This window comes from Schistocerca gregaria, chromosome X (assembly GCF_023897955.1).
Source record: "Schistocerca gregaria isolate iqSchGreg1 chromosome X, iqSchGreg1.2, whole genome shotgun sequence".
Taxonomy (NCBI): Eukaryota; Metazoa; Arthropoda; class Insecta; order Orthoptera; family Acrididae; genus Schistocerca; species Schistocerca gregaria.
Genome location: NC_064931.1, coordinates 607,350,926 through 607,367,604, shown reverse-complemented (window position 1 = coordinate 607,367,604; position 16,679 = coordinate 607,350,926). Strand labels below are relative to the sequence as shown.

The window sequence follows — 16,679 nt, the reverse complement described above, 5'->3', positions numbered from 1 at the left end:
TCAAGGGGGGGCTTCAACTTTTCCCACTCCAGTGAGAAAAATGCAACATGCTTTACCATCCTGCAAAGACTGCTTCAAAACTTATCACTGAAGCAACTAATAAAATCAAAATCATACATGTAGCAAGTGTAGTATTAGTGGCCACATTGCAGATGTTTGTTTCTGCTCATGCTCTCAAGACCTTAGCTGGTGGTCTGTTCCCACAATGTGGAAGCAAACAGTATTTCTGCCAGCATAGCACAAACTCGTCTTTTACCTCACCTGCTATAAAAACACTTGGAAATCAACAATCTGCAGAACAAACTGTACTAAAACCTGTGTCTCAGAGTAATTGGACAACACCACTGGTTGTATTCTGAAAGCTGAGCGGCTAATTGCAACTTTGCACGGACTGTAACTCCACATAAAATGCAAAGCCTAATTATATGTCTACCCAATTCTACAACTAAAATAATTGCTTTCTAAATTACTAGATGGTGAATGATTATTCACAGCTGGCATAGCTGATGCTAATTTACAAACACCAATTGATGCCACATCAAAGGCCCTTAAAACAATAAATACATCCTTTGCTTTGTATTGAGATACCAGTCTGCCATTTTGAACAGTGAGTGCATCACCATTTTTTCATCAATATTTGTAGAGCATCACTCACTTGATTCCTCGTAGCACGAACTATTTAGACTAAATCATTGTATCTGGATGAAGCTAGCACAACATCTGCAGCACTTACAGCAGTCCAATCTCAGTGACGCAGGCTCCCAATGTTATCTGGAGAAATGTAGTTGCTTCCATGATGAAGTCAAGTAATTTGGCCACATACTAAACAAACCGAATATTTTGACTACACACTAGCACATAGCAGGCATAGGCCAATTACTTATCTCTTCAGAGCTCTCAATCTGGCATCTGCCTTACCAACAATCAATTATATTTGATCATTCCACTTCAAATCGTTCTGTACCTACACTCCCAGGCATTTTACAGAAGTAACTGCTACCAGTGTTTGTTCTGCCATCATATAATCATACAATAAAGGATCCTTCTTTCTATGTATTCGTAATACATTACATTTGTCTATGTTAAGGGTTGGTTGCCACTCCCTGCACTAAGCACCTATCCGCTGCAGATCTTCCTACATTTCGCTGCAATTTTCTAATGCTGCAACTTCTCTGTACACTATAGCATCATCCGCGAAAAGCCGCATGGAACTACCAATACTATCTACTTGGTCATTTACATATACTGTGAAAAGTAATGGTCCCATAACACTCCCCTGTGGCACGCCAGAGGTTACTTTAATGTCTGTAGAAGTCTCTCCATTGGGAACAATATGCTGTGTTCTGTTTGCTAAAAACCATCCAATCCAGCCACACAGCTGGTCTGATATTCCGTAGGCTCTTACTTTGTTTATCAGGTGACAGTGCGAAACTGTATCGAATGCCTTCCGGAAGTCAAGGAAAATGGCATCTACCTGGGAGCCTGTATCTAATATTTTCTAGGTCTCATGAACAAACGAAGGACCATCTGTGCTGCATTGCTTGCACATTATGAGGGTTATTGAGACAATTTTTGTCAAACACTGTCAAAGGTGATGAAACATGGGTTCATCACTTCAGACTGGAAACAAAACGACAATCCATGGAGCAGCACCACATCACCTCTCCTCCAATGAAAAAGTTCAAAGCTGCACCCTCAGCTGATAAAGTCAGGGTGACAGTCTTCTGGGACTCTGAAGGGTTATTCTGTCTGATGTCTTTCCTCATGGTGCAATGATCAACATTGAAATGGACTATGCTACACTCCTGAAAGTGAATACATGACTTTAACATATTCATTGGCACAAAAATGTAAATGAACATCTCCTTCTTCATGACAATGCAAAGCCTCACACAAGTCTGCACACCCAAGAGGAGCTAACAAAACTTCACTAGAGTGTGCTTCCTCATCCACCCCACAGCCCAGATCTTGTACCTTCCAACTTCCATATGTTTGGACCAATGAAGGATCCACTCTGTGGGAAGCAATATGTGGATGATGGGGAGGTTATTGAAGTAGCAAAATGTTGTCTCCAATGTCAGCCTGTAGAGTGGTTCCATGTGCGCATACAGAACCTCCCAAAAAGGCAATGTAAGGCTGTTGCATTAAACTGAGATTATATTGAAAAATAGGATTTTGTAGTCATAAGAGAGGGGAATAATATGGTGTATTGAAATTCTGAATAAAATCAACCTGCTTTCAGAGAAAAAACAGGGTGCCCCTTGTATTTTTGAAAACTGTTTGTTGGAACGACATTTACAGCTTTCACATGACGACAAATCATGCCGCGTTCTTTTTGTGGATACATCTTATGGTCTCTGCAAGTAAAACCAATAGGATTCTAGCATACTGGTCCTGCCACCGAAGCCAACGTTTGCAACCTTCATCTTTTGTGACAGATCTCATGTGACGTGGACCTTAAAGACAATTTGGAGAAGTCACATTTCTTCCAACCCTCTACAGAATACTGTGGACATGTTATCTCTTGCTGGGGGATTCAGACAACTGACAGCAACATAGCAGCCTTTGTGGCCCTTCCGCACCCTTTGACCATGAATGAGGTTTACGCATTCTTAGGAAGTTCCTCCAACAGGTGACTTCAGTTTTCTATCCTCCATATCATCTACTTTAAAAAGGTGCAAACATTTGACTGGACTCCTGCTTGTGACCCCACATTCAAACACTGAAAAACAGTTTGCCTTCCGCTCCATGCTTGACCATCATGGTTTGCGTTCTGCCCAGTGCTTGGCCACCTATCAGTAAGGGCTTCAGCTTGTGGGCCCAATACATAACAGTCCATCGTTTTTGCATCAAATATGCTATCTAAAAGTTCGAGGTGTTTTCAGATAGTGGCAGAGAAGACAGCCCATAGTCTGCAATTATCACATTCATTTCCACCCTACAGCTCGATATTCACAGGCGTATGTTGTTCTGTATATGCCGATGAAACTTGACCCTAGTTTTGATCAAGATGAAGTACTTAGTTTTTACCTAGATGAAGAAGCTCGCTAGACAGTGGATGCATTTCCTATTAGCAGTTCTCACTTCGCTTAAGCCATCACCACCAACACATTTTTCGTCATGTGCAATGTAATGTTCAGCAGGGGTGGCCCAAGAGGCCTCTGACTCATGCACTGGAACCCATCTGCAATAATTTTATTTTATTTATTACACACATATCACCCTAATCAATGAGTGGTCATTCCGGCAGCTCTCTAGTATCACATTCTTTGTCCTTTCCATCAGCAGGATCACCAGGTTATCTCATGCATAAAGATGCTCGCTTGTCACCATTTCTACTGGCCCAGAACAGATCCTGAGATTAAACATTTAAACATATAATAACTGTTTGCTCTTAATGTTCAGGTCATCATCCACTCCCCTCCCCCCCCAAAATGTAATACCCCATAGCCTGAACAGCCAGAGCCAGGAGAGCATGTCAATATGGAATTTTCTAGCCTCTTCTTGGATGTTTATTGGTTGGTGGTCATCAATGCCTACTCCCAGCTCCTGTACATCATCAAGTGCTGCTCCCCCACACCAGAGGCAAGAGTGCAGGCTCTCCCATGGATCTTCTCTATCGAAGGTCTGCTCTGTAGCCTGTAACTGACAATTGTCCTCAATTCATCTCTGACTCTCAGTCTTTTCTGTGATCATCATGGTGCAAACCATGATTGTGCAACTCTTTCCGCCCTCAGGTGAACAGGGAAGCAGGAAACCTCACCCATACTTTTAAGACGCGGATGAAGTACAATAGTGATGCCCCTGCAGATGAGGCCCACACACGCTTTCTGAATTCCTACAGGTCTATGCCCGTCTGTGAGAAGAGCCCAGCAGAGCTCCTGCACAGCCATCAGTCATGCAAAGTGTTGAATTTACTGTTCCCAATACCAAGGCCTCACTAGGCCCCTCTAACGACATTCTACGTGCCTCGAACTCTGGTCTCGCCCATGTGTTTGGTATCGACAAGGGTTGGATTCCAGCAATTATCCAAAGCTAGCAACATCTGCACATCTTCATGCTGCAGATAGCCGACAGATTGGTGGCTCATCATCACGATCAACTCTGGACTTAAGTGGAGGGCCTCTGAGTTCATCTGCTCTTCTTGCACCTGGACCTCCTTCCTTACCTCCGCCTTCTGTTGCCGTTCCACTGATTCTGCCCCAATATGATACTACATCTTGTTTGCCCTCTTCCATTCTCATTTCCAACCCTCCACCAGTTCAGCAGTGCCCCAGCACAGAGAGCCACACACAGCACCCATAGGGTCAGCCATTGCCACTTCCACAGGAGCTATCTGCTGCCCCCGGCCTCCAGGATGCCTCCAGAGATCCACTACCAGCATCAGCACTCCCGGCAATGGCAAGGAAGTGACTGGAGCATTGCAAATCACTGCACAGTGACCACTGTAGCGAAGCCACAAGATTGGGGGAAGAGACTGTACAGTCTATAACCACAAAGATGCCACGGGTGGATCTGGAGGGGGAAGGAGTACCATCAATGAGGAGATGTAGACCAAAATAGCAAAATAAGAACGAAGCTGGTCAATCAGAAGGCTCCTATCAGTAAAAGTGGTACTTCCCCCACATGGGGTGCCACACACTGAAATCTGCAAGTAGGAAAAAAGGTTGGGGGGGGGGGGGGGGGGGGGAGTTCAAGGTAAAAGTCTTGCCTAGAGGTAAATAAACATTACAAATGGTGATCCCTGGGGTCATTTGAAATCACACTGCTACTGCTTCCAATGTGTTATGGAGGGAATCCACTCTTCAAAGACATCTGTGTGAAATGATGTGTAGAACCCACCAGATACTCTCTTGAGTCCAGTACAGTTCTGACAGAATGCATGATAATCTCAAAGAATTGGAGACTGGTCATCAGTGAAGTGTGTGTACTGGAGTGCATCACAGAACAAGATAAGACAAGACAACTGTGAGCACTCCTTTTGTTAAGCATGATCTATAAGACTCACAATATACTGTTATGTCATGGAAGCATTCATTGACCACACTAATGAATTAGCACTACTTCATTTGAGAATCATAAAGGAAGGTTGTATAAGTGTAAGAAACTTGAAGACACAAGAATATTTCTGATAGATTATGCAACATTAAGACAAAGATTTTGAAACCAGACCTAAATCTGCAAAAAAACTTCCAAGAACAGATTTAGTCTCTGACCTTAATTTACTAGTTATGAAATGAAGAAACTGCAGAAAAAAAGGAAATTAAGGACATGGTACTAGGTTAAACTGTAAAAATCATAGGCTGACGAGAGTTTAAAGGGAACATTAGACAACAATTGACTGAAATGGGAAAGGAAAGGAATATGTAGCTTTGAGAGAGGACATAATGAAGGCAGCAGATAATCAGATATGAAAAAAGATATAGTCTAGTAGGTATCCTTGGATAAAACAGTATATATTGAATTTAAATGATGAGATGAGAAAATATAAAAACACAGCAAATGAGGCACGAAAGAGAAAATACAATAATTTAAAAAAATTATACCGACACTAGCAGGTCTGGCTAGAGGATAAATACACAACAGTAGAGACACGTGTGACTATGGAAAAACTAGATGCTGCCTGTAGTAAAATTACAGACCTTTGGAAAGGAGAGAGGCAACCGTATGAATATTATGATCTAAACTTACAAAGCAGTATCAAGGAAAGGCTGAATAGGGAAGTATGGGGGCATGCTAAAAAGTAATGCCTCTGAATTTTTTATTCAGTTCTCAATATCGGTTGAGGTATTACATGCCGTGCATATTACTAGGTCGACTTTCCCACTTGGTTTATGCAAGTTGCAACCCTCTGCCACTAGAGCGCCCTGAATTGTAGTGTGTAACATGGTGGTGAGTAACAAAACAATGTTGGTGCCTAAGGAACAGCATGCTGTAATCAAGTTTCTAACCACAGACAAATTCTTCCACACAAAGAGCACCATCTCCTTTAGGATGACAATGCCAGACCACACTCGAGTGCTGCGACATCTGGAACAATACAACACCTTGGGTTCATTTACACAACCATCATCCACAAGTCCCGACCTGGCCTCATCCGATTTTCATCTGTTTGCAAAACTTAAAGGACACGTTTGAGGACTTCACTTTGATAGTGATGAACAGGTACAAGCAGAGGTGTGGTTGTGGTTCCACCAACAAAGTCAAACATTGTACAGTGATGGCATCAACAAATTAGTCTTCCATTGTGAGAAATGTGTTCATCACCAGGCTAATTGTGCTGAAAAATAATTATGCAGACATGAAGAATAAAGATGTAGAATGTTAATAGTGTTTGAGTAATTTAAAAAGCTACAAGACTTTTCACAAAAATAAATACATAAATAAATATAAATTACTTTTAACACATCCTCATAATAACTGCCTAAAAAAAAGTGAGGCACGTACACACAACTGGTGGATATGCAAATAATTAGAGTTGCAATTTTCTGTGACTGGTAGAATAGATACTAGACTGCATTACTGCTGTTCATGTTCTGAGTTGTTATCAAATCTGGTAGGGTATATAAGAGCCGAGTACACATCAGATGTTTAACAACATTATCAGCAGCTGACAGAGTTTGAAAGTGGTCTCACTGTGGGTCTTCATCTAGCCAAGTGCTTGAATCATGAAGCATCCAGATTTCTGGGACATTCGGATGTGACAGCATCCCGATGCTTGACTACACAGGAATGTGAGGGCAAACATGCTCATCATAAGGCTCCAGTCAACCATGACTGATCACCACGAGAGAGGATTACCATTTGTGCATCAATTATCATCATAACCCTTTCAAATCTGCATCCACCATCCGAGAAGAAGTAATTGACTCCCTGGAAAACTCTCTGTCATCCCACACCCTTGGTCAGACTAGCAGCAGCCAGACTAGATTCCGTTCATACACTGACGTTAACACCACAACACAAATGTCTGCATCTAGAATCGGCCATGACTAGAAAGAATGGACAGCTGATGAACGGCATGGCATTGATTTGTATTATATTGTATCCAGCAATGAATCATGTTTCTGCACTATGCCGGATGACAATTGCTGGCTAATACAGTTGCAGAAGCTGAAGGAATTCGTCCAATGACGTGGAGAGGTACAACAATGTTACTCCAGGTGTCATTGGGTGGGGAGCCAATGGTATGATTTCAGGTCATGGGTGGTAGTCCAGGTGTCATTGGGTGGGGAGCCAATGGTATGATTTCAGGTCATGGGTGGTAGTGACTGACGGAACTCTTAACAGCATAGCGGTATGTCACATTGTGCCATTTTTTTAACAGGATAATGCTTGCCCACACATGGAATGTGTGTCCATGAACTGTCACTGCTATGATGAGGTAACTCCTGTGCCCAGCAACATCCCCACATCTGTCCCTGGGAGAACCTGTGCAGACCAGCAGACATCAACTCCATCCTAGTGTTGGTATCCATAATTTCAAGAACCAGTTACAACAGTTGTGAGTCAGCTTGCCTCAGAAGAGGATAAAATGATTTTATGACACCCTTCCCACATGAATCAGTGCATGCATCCAGGTCAGACAGAGTATACTCAATTTCTTTGAAAATTTACTAATTTTATAACCTTTAAAATTACATCACATATCCTTACAACATGTTAAAGTTTCTCCCCCCCCCCCCCCCAACCCCCTCTCCTTCTGGACGTTTCACATTTTTGGTCAAGCAGTGAATATAGAACAGCTAAACAAGAGGTATTTTAGTAAGGGTAGATAAGGTAGATGAAGATGAGACATAGCTATCATACGGCGAAATTAACTTGACAGAACACTGACAGACCTAAGTTGAAGCACACTACTGGTACTAGGAGACATTCCCTCATATAGTTGTGATCCTTGAGGGAATAAAACATCATAAAATTATTCCACCTGGTATATAATATATGAAAGACCAGCAAAATACCATCAGCCATAAAGAAAAAAGTAATTATACCAATTCCAAAAAACGCAGGTGGTGATAGGTGTCAATATGACCAAACTATCAGCTAATGAGCCACAGTCGCAAAATACTGAAACAAATTATTTCCACAAGGATGGAAAAACTGGTAGAAGCTGATCTTGGGGAACATCAGTTGGTTTGCATAGGTAACACTGACTCTGTGACATATATTAGAAGATCGGTTGAAGGAAGGCGAACCTGCGCTATAGAATTTGTGGATACAGAAAAAGCTTTTGACCTAATTGGCTGGAATACACTCTTTGAAATTTGGAAGGTAGCAAGAATAAAACACAGAAAGCATAATTTTATTCACAATTTGTACAAAAACCAAACTAAAGTTCTATGAGCTGAGTAAATTAAAGGGAGGCAGTAGTAGAAAAAACAGTGAGAGAATGTTGTTGCCTATCCTTAATGTTATTCTATCTGTACACTGAGAAAGCTGTGAAGGAAACCACAGAGAAACTTCAAAAGGGAATTACAGTTCAGACAGAAAAAAGAAAAGCTGAGGCTAGCAATGACATTGTAATTTTTTCAGAGATGGCAAAGCATTTGGAAAAGCATTTGGGTTATAATGAACATTCACAAAAGTAAAACAACGGTAGATTAGGAAATGAGACCCTAAAAGAAGTTGAGGAGTTTTGCTCTATTTGGACAGCATAATGATGGCTGAAGTAGAGGATATGAAATGCAGATTAGAAACAACCAAAAAGCATTTCTGCAAAAGGGAAATTTGTTAAAATATGAGTATATATTTAAATGTTGGTTGGTAGGTTGATTTAGGGGAGGGGACCAAACATTGAGGTTATTAGGTCAGAGAAGGAAGTCGGCCATGCCCTTTCAAAGGGACCATCCCGACATTTACCTGAAGTGATTTGGTAAATTCACAGAAAACCTCAATCAGGATGACCAGACACAAGTTTGAACTGCCGTCCTCCCAAATGTGAATCCTGTGTATTTAAATGTTAATAAATATTTTTTGAAGGTATTTTTCTGAAGTGTAGCAAAGTACAGAAATGAAATGTGGATGATAGACAGTTCAGAGAAGAGTAGAACCTTTTCAAACATGGTCTACAGAAGAATGCATAAATTAGATGGGTAGATGAAATATTTAATGAGGAGGTGGGGGGATGGTGGGGGGCAATGTATGGCACAACTACACTAAAAGAAGTGATTGGCTGATAACACACATCCTAAGGCTTCAAGAGATCATCAGTTTGGTAATGAAGGTAAGTGTGGAGGGTTAAAACTGTAGAGGGAGACCAAGGCTTGAATATAGGAAGCAAGTTCAAATGGACACAGGAGGCAGTAGTTACTCAGAGATGAAGAGGCTTGCACACAATAGACTAACATGGAGATCTGCATCATGACAGTGTTTAGATTGAAAACCACAACCACGACGACAAAGCAGCAGCAGCAAGTATTGAGTTCAGCTGTAAAATTACTGTAGTTGATATTAATTAGAAAGATGCACCAGAATAGCTGCTTATAATAACTAACCTTTATTTATGACAGACAGGTTCAGCATTTATCACCATTGTCAAATACATCTAGACTGATGTGATGCCCTTATTACATCAATAATGAACTGTCTTACAACTGCCACTGTTTTGATAAGATGGTAAATGGTGTAAATATACTGAAAGAAATACATTAATTATGGTTTGGCAGTAGTTTGACTGTTCAGCTCTTATGGCATTGTGTGTTCACAATGTACTTGATAATGGTGATAAATTCCAAAACAGTCTGTCATAAAAAAAGATTAGTTATTATACACAGCTACTCTGGTGCATCTTTCTAATAATAATGTAATTATCTGACATATATTATGCTGCTGGCCCTAAAGTAGAAGAAAAATAGTTGATGTTTCATAAAATGTGTTCACTAGCTAACCATATTGGTTAGGCTCAATATGTTAATAAACACTTCCACGTTTTCTTGATGAAAGTTCGTATGTATTTTAGGTGTCCTACTTGAATTTAATTTTGGTAATCATAGAAAAAGAGCCACATCATCTGTTACTCCTACATCCAAAAAAATTTTTTGTTATGCTACAAATATGGTAACTCGAAATATTATCTGTGCATTGCAACATATGCTATTACTCCAGTACACAGGTCTGGTAAATTTGTCATCAGGTTTTAGAATAATACTAGAGTCAGTGCAGAATATCATTTTTATGAATTTCTCTGTTTTAAGGTTATGTAACTATCTTTCAAATTTACTCAGGAATACAAAACTAACACAGTACAAAGTGATGTGATATACACTTATCATTAGCAGGTTACACTTTTTAACTTCTGTGAAGCAGACTTTAAATATAATTAAAATCTTTACTTAGATGGCTATAATTTCATTCAATGTCACATTTTACTGATACGTGAAGATGTGTGCAAGTCTCGTCATAATTCTTAACTCTATAGGTCATACTCTACAGGTCATATCTTATAAGTTTACAGAAGCAACCAATAATTTAATGATGAATGAACTTCCACCCATGTTTGAATACTTACTCTAGATTGTTAATACTAGAGACAATCCTGTTTGAATTACATTATTACTCAAACTTCTTACCAGGTCAGATTTGTATGTAATCTCAAGCTTTCTACTACTTCCCCTGTGACCGTCAGTAATTATCTTGAGTTGTGTGGTACTTAATTAAGTTGGCCAAATTAGGTCCATATGGAACTTTCATATTCTACCCAAGATTAGGTCATGACTACAATGGAAGACAATTGTAGTGATGCTGATTTCACTGGGTGGCAGACAACTTAATCTGGTTTCTCTTTAACCTGTCTCCATCAAGTGCCCAAGTCTGTGCACCACTGAGAATATAACTGATGTCCCAGTAGTAGTTGTTGCACATCCTGATCTCAAGAGTTTCATTAATGACACTATCCCATTAGGTGTCATACAGAAGTTCTGTGACTTTGAGACATCTCAATGACATAATTCAGTGAACTAAAATTGAGTGCCACATAGCCTATAGCTAACTCCTGACAATAACGATGGAGATAGTCATTAACAGCTTGAGATTACATAAAAATTTGATGTGGCAAGACATCTGCAAAGCATTAATGCAAGAAAGTCAACCACGAAGAACTCCCTTCTAATCTTGCATTATTTAATATCAACACACAGTAAATACTGCTATCTACACCAAATGCTCGTTATTGTATAACTTCTTAGCTGTGGCCCGATTGTATTTACTAGTATCTTACTTTTTTCGTGATCAACTTACTTGGTTCGTGTCTGCAGTGCAGATGGGTATACTGTAGACAAACTGCTAGTTGATACTTGTCATACTTCTCATCAGCTAAAAGCTTCAAATTTTTAAGCACCCTCCCCCTCCTTGTCCCTTCTTTTTCCTTCTTTCTTCCACCTCACTGTCAAGTTTCCATATATTTTTCTAAAAACTGATTCTTTTCATGAGATAAAATGGCATATTTCAGCCATCTGGTACAAGCTAATTATGTTTGTGAATCAAAATGTATTCATTTATTGAGCCAAATGTCATGTGTGTTGATGAAGTACTTAAATAATATCTATTATTTCCAAAATTAAGGTAATTTCCAGCATCTTCTGTATGACTGAGTGTTTTATTTTAAACAAAAATAATAATCGTTTTGACTAAACGATATAGAGTACACAAAAGCAAATCATGTCACACCCATGCAGAAATATCCAGCTCCTGGTGCCTAGGTGATACATTTTCTTACTGAAGTAAATCTTTCATTGCATGGAAAATAATTAATATCTTCCTCTGGGATTACTTAGCTGCACATGTACACTCTCATCCACTCAGCTCTTGCAAATGTAAACTACAAAAAAATTTTAAAAATGGTATACTACTGTCAAATTAATAAACCATCTTACAAAAGAGCAAAGGTACACCAACAGTGATCAGCTTTGTGTACTTCATAAAAGCTTATGATTTTGTACATGAATAATTCAGTGTAGATAGGTAAAAAAATTAACTAACACCACCTCAAAAGTTACAGTCTTATACAAGATATCTAAGCCTGATTGTGTCAGAACAGTTGTTCATCAAGAATATGGACTGCCCCTATCCCATCCACCTTCCTTTTGTTCAGTCTTATCTTGAAAAAAGTAATCAGCACCTGGTACAAAGAACTTAAATTGACAGACTATGCAAAAGTAAAATTCATTTGCAGTGCTTGGCCTTTCCAGATGACCGATCAATTTTACCCAACAACAGAAAAGAAATGATTCAATATGCAGAAAATCTTCGTACAACTGCAGCTAAAACTGGTTTGCAAAACTCATACACAAAAACTTAGTATACAGAAGGAAGTCCCAGTATTTAGGTGATCAACCTATAGTAACTGAAATCAGCAAAATATCTCATGTACCTAAATTCAGACAGGTAAGGGAAATAATCCAACCATCAAGATTAATTTTTGAAGCAACCAATATAAATAAAAACCAATATCCCAGAATGTAAAACAAACTCAACACAGTAATCAAATCACAAACTTTATACATATTGAAGAAAATTTTTTGTACCAGTCTGCATAGGTGAATTTGGATGGAAAGGACATCTCATCTCAGGAATTATATCAGTATAATGAGAAGATCTATGACACTTTCAGGAAAAAAACAATCAAAATTTCACAAAAAATAATAGTACAATTATTTAAAAATATTTCTTCAACATGGTAAATTTAGTGAAAATGTTGTCACTTCATGTTTTTCCAGATGTATAAATCTCTTCTGTCTGCCTTATGTAATTAAGATGTTCTGCATAAAAATATATAAGGAACACTATGTGGTTTCAGTGGTTTCATTCATTAACTTAGTAATAATAATCAATGTTTAGAACTAGAAATATTAATCCAATGCGGAAGGAAAGGGTGGGAGAGAGGGAGAATATCTGCAGATGGGTAACTACACTTTCAGTATCATACAATGTACTCCCCTGCCTGTTTCAGTGCATACAACTTGCACTACCCATTCAGTAACATAAGCCACCTCAAAAGATGTACTTTGGAAAAATATTTTTGCCACCTTGGCATTGAAGAATTAATTGACTGCATGTTGTCTGCAATTAACTCCCATATGTTTAAGCAAAATTATGGAAGTTGAGTATCTAGTGTTACTTCTGTAACTCTACTGAAGAATTCGAAAGTGGCAAACAAAGTGAGTGTTATATAGGAAAGGTAGGATATGTAATGACAATTTCACATTTATGGCTGATATATATTTCATGAAAAACTAAAGATGGGTTCCACAACAGCTAATAAGCTGTCAACCCTTTGTGGTTGTAGCTCCAACAGAAAGAAATATAAGCTCTGTTGATCTCTCAAAAAGTTCGCCATTTCTAATTTTATAGGGGGCACTTCGTAATGTTCTTTAATACTTCTTTGTGTATAAGTACTGTTCCTGCTGGTCTAGGCTGCACCGAGGACACTACATTTTAAGCACTAGTCACTTGAAGGTACTTGTATATTGGAAAAGCTTTTTGTAAATATTCATGGCACCACATTTATCCTGTGGTGTTTCAATTGTGTCACCACAGTGAGTTTCAAAAGCTGCAAACTTTTCAGTTTTGGTGATTTTGAGGAACTGAGGTTCATTTTTTGGACAATGCTATGTAGGACATGACTAATATAAGAATGACATGGAAAATATGCTACAGGGGATTTCAGAACTCAAGTAAGGAATGATGAAAGTAACATTTTCAGTATTCATATTTGCATTCCCATTGAAATAGCTTTGCATGTATAATTCTGAAGTTATTTTATCTGGAAATATAATTTAGAACTGGAAAATAACAGAGAATGTTGAGATACATCACGGGTTAAGTTGTGAAATTATTCCTCCAAAAATTACATTTGAAAAGCACGGAAGACCAAGCCAACGTCAACAACTAGATGATGAAATAAATCCAAGAAAACTGATGAACACTATTTTTACAGAACAGTCTGGACTGTATAATACAGTTTTGATGACAGAAGCACATATGAAGATTTAACTTTTTTCTGACAAAGGGAATGAAACATGTAAAGGAGCAAACAAATGTATTTGGCACACAAAGCATAAGAATGCTATGAAGCACGTATTCACTGTACACCCAACTGTAAATTAGAGAAGTGGAAGGGAATTACTCTTGTTGAAATGGGTGGAGGGTGGGAGGTTCCAGTTATTAAGATCCATGTCTATGTCATATGACACCTTGTATATGAAAATATGGTTCCAGAACCTGTCAAACTATAAAATACCTGTACAAGCATCAAGAGCTGAGGCAACCATCTGTTCTCAGAAAGTTCCACATAACTGACAATTTAGCAATAAAAAAAGGAAGACAATGATTTGAGGATCACAAAGAATTCAAGACCACCATTGTCATTTAGTTCAATTCCCAGAGAACTTCTATGCAGTTAATACAATGTTACAGACTGAGCTTCATAATGAATGGCAATTACATGAAAAAGTGAAGTTCATTTTTCATAACCAAATGGCACTTTTTGAATATGCTCATTTAAGTTTGTTTCAGTTGCACATATCTTTCTTGATGTTACAATTTTTACACGTGACAGTTTGTAAACAATTTTATGAAAGTACATCTTAAATAATGGACAAAGATAATATAAATAATTTAACTAGAATCTCTTGATTTTCAATAATGTGTTATTCCTATGTTAGAAACTTCAAAAGAACTGTGACACCCAAAATCACAGTTTCCATGGCATTTTCACATTGTGTGGTAAGAATTCTAAGTGTTAGAAGAATAAATGCTTGTGATCCAGATGAATTTAATATTATGGTACTAGATCAACTGGAAAAACAATGAATGAAATTACCCTTAGTATTCAAAAATAGTGATCTTGGAGCCAGCTGAAAAAAGAATTGATAACAATACAGTGGCCTGTGAAGCATCATGTTCTGAATGGCAGCATGCTATCAGCAATAAATGCCCTTGACAATAAAAGGAAGTGTTGTTTTCAGAAGAAAGTAGCTATCTTATTCTGCAGCAATAGTTTTGAACTAAGTGAAGATTAGGATGACAAGTTCTGATACATTCATATTAAAACCTGAACATCTCACCACCATATTTAACATGCCAAGACAGATATTTTATAGCAGGTACAACAAAATTGGTACAGAGATGAAATAAGCATATAACTATATCAGTGTAGGTAAACAAGCATACTGTGAAATGTATTTCAGAAACCATGATATACCTATAACCATGCTCCTTTACTACTGGAATTTTCTTAGCTTTCCTTAGTTTTCCATTTATTCACATGCTCAGATACAATATACAGAAAAATACAGTTTATATTTTCCCTGAAATTACATCAATTATTTTGATCAAAAGTGTACTGTGATAATTGGTGCTGAGGAAACAAACAATTTGTAGGTACTGTAACATGGTTAAATGTGTACACATCTGTCCATGCTCACATTACATTACATAAATAGTATACTCCCTCAGTGATTCATAAGGTTCAAGTGCCTTGACTCCATAATGCTGCTTATCATGGGTAAAGATCACATTTGAAGCAATTTTTGGTGGTCAAGAGAACTAAAACAGATTTAATTTTAATAAAGTAACTACTCACCATATAGCCGAGGGCTGTGTAGTTGACAGACAAAAAAGAAAGACTGAAATTGTCACTAAGCATTTAATGTCCTTCTTGAAGCTGTCAGCTTAGTAACAATTTAAATCTTGTTTATGAATCTGTTATCAACTAATGCCTCACCTATGCTGCGAGTGGTTATTTTACTCCTTCCATAATTTGTATTCTATCAAGAACTTTCCATTGTATAAATTTAAAAAATATATACAGCAACATAAAAAAAATCACAAAATTGTAAACATGCTCCACATCAAGCCACTAGGGAATGCAAAAAGCCTTAAATTCAGGTACTAAAAACAGAATGATTAATGTATCCTTTCTGAACTCTTAAGAAACACTAGATGTGATTTTAGTAGATTAAAGCAAGGAAAGATAGAAGTGTTTTGCTACCAGCAGAATCAGTATAACATTTAATGTGAATAACATATTTGGGAATGTCATAGCTGATGATTCATTCAACTGACACCATTCTGGGGATTTTCTGGTACCAAAATGATTATCCTGGCACTCTTATGGGATCCAACCATAATTTCCACCTTCAATCTTCAGCAGCTCTGGGGAAGTGTTCCATCTCTAATAATAACAATAATTTAAGAATAAATTAAAATAAAATAAAAATGGATGACATAGACCTAACATATCTGTAAATGAAGGTCCAATTTTCTCCAAATGTGAAACTAGTAATAATGCCTACCTGGAAATGAGAGAAAGCAGCCATCAAGAGTGGTTTTGGTGTAGGGACCTTACTTGGATTTGCATGATCTGGTTGCATCTGTAAGATAAAATCATTAAAATATTACAAACAGGAAAATTTGGTAAATGAGTGGAAGTAAATTAGTAAAGGGAAGCTATGTTGTCAATGTTGACTATGATTCCATAGTTATGTCACATATACACTTATCTGAAAGTAAACATAGCAATCAACTGAAATTATATGTGACCGATTGTTGTTATTTCTTTGCAAACAAGAAATTATAACCTAGGGGGGATTGTTGAAGAGGTACATGATGGACACAGATAGGGACTGTCTGAGGTGCAGTAGGGTGTAGCACACCAGGGTGAAGAAAGCACAGGGAGA

The 16,679-nt window shown here is 38.1% G+C and overlaps 1 protein-coding gene across 5 annotated transcripts in view; it reads right to left on the bottom strand.

The window, feature by feature from the left end:
- LOC126297480 (transcription initiation factor TFIID subunit 3) overlaps positions 1-16,679 on the bottom strand; it is a 310,461-nt gene that overhangs the window by 146,229 nt on the left and 147,553 nt on the right. For all 5 annotated transcript variants that reach the window (XR_007552531.1, XM_049988354.1, XM_049988355.1 and 2 more), the window contains one exon: positions 16,296-16,373. Coding sequence is in view for 4 of the 5 variants with exons in the window: in XM_049988354.1 (XP_049844311.1) it covers positions 16,296-16,373 (78 nt within the window). In the remaining variant the exon portion in view is untranslated. The remainder of the gene's footprint in view (positions 1-16,295; positions 16,374-16,679) is intronic.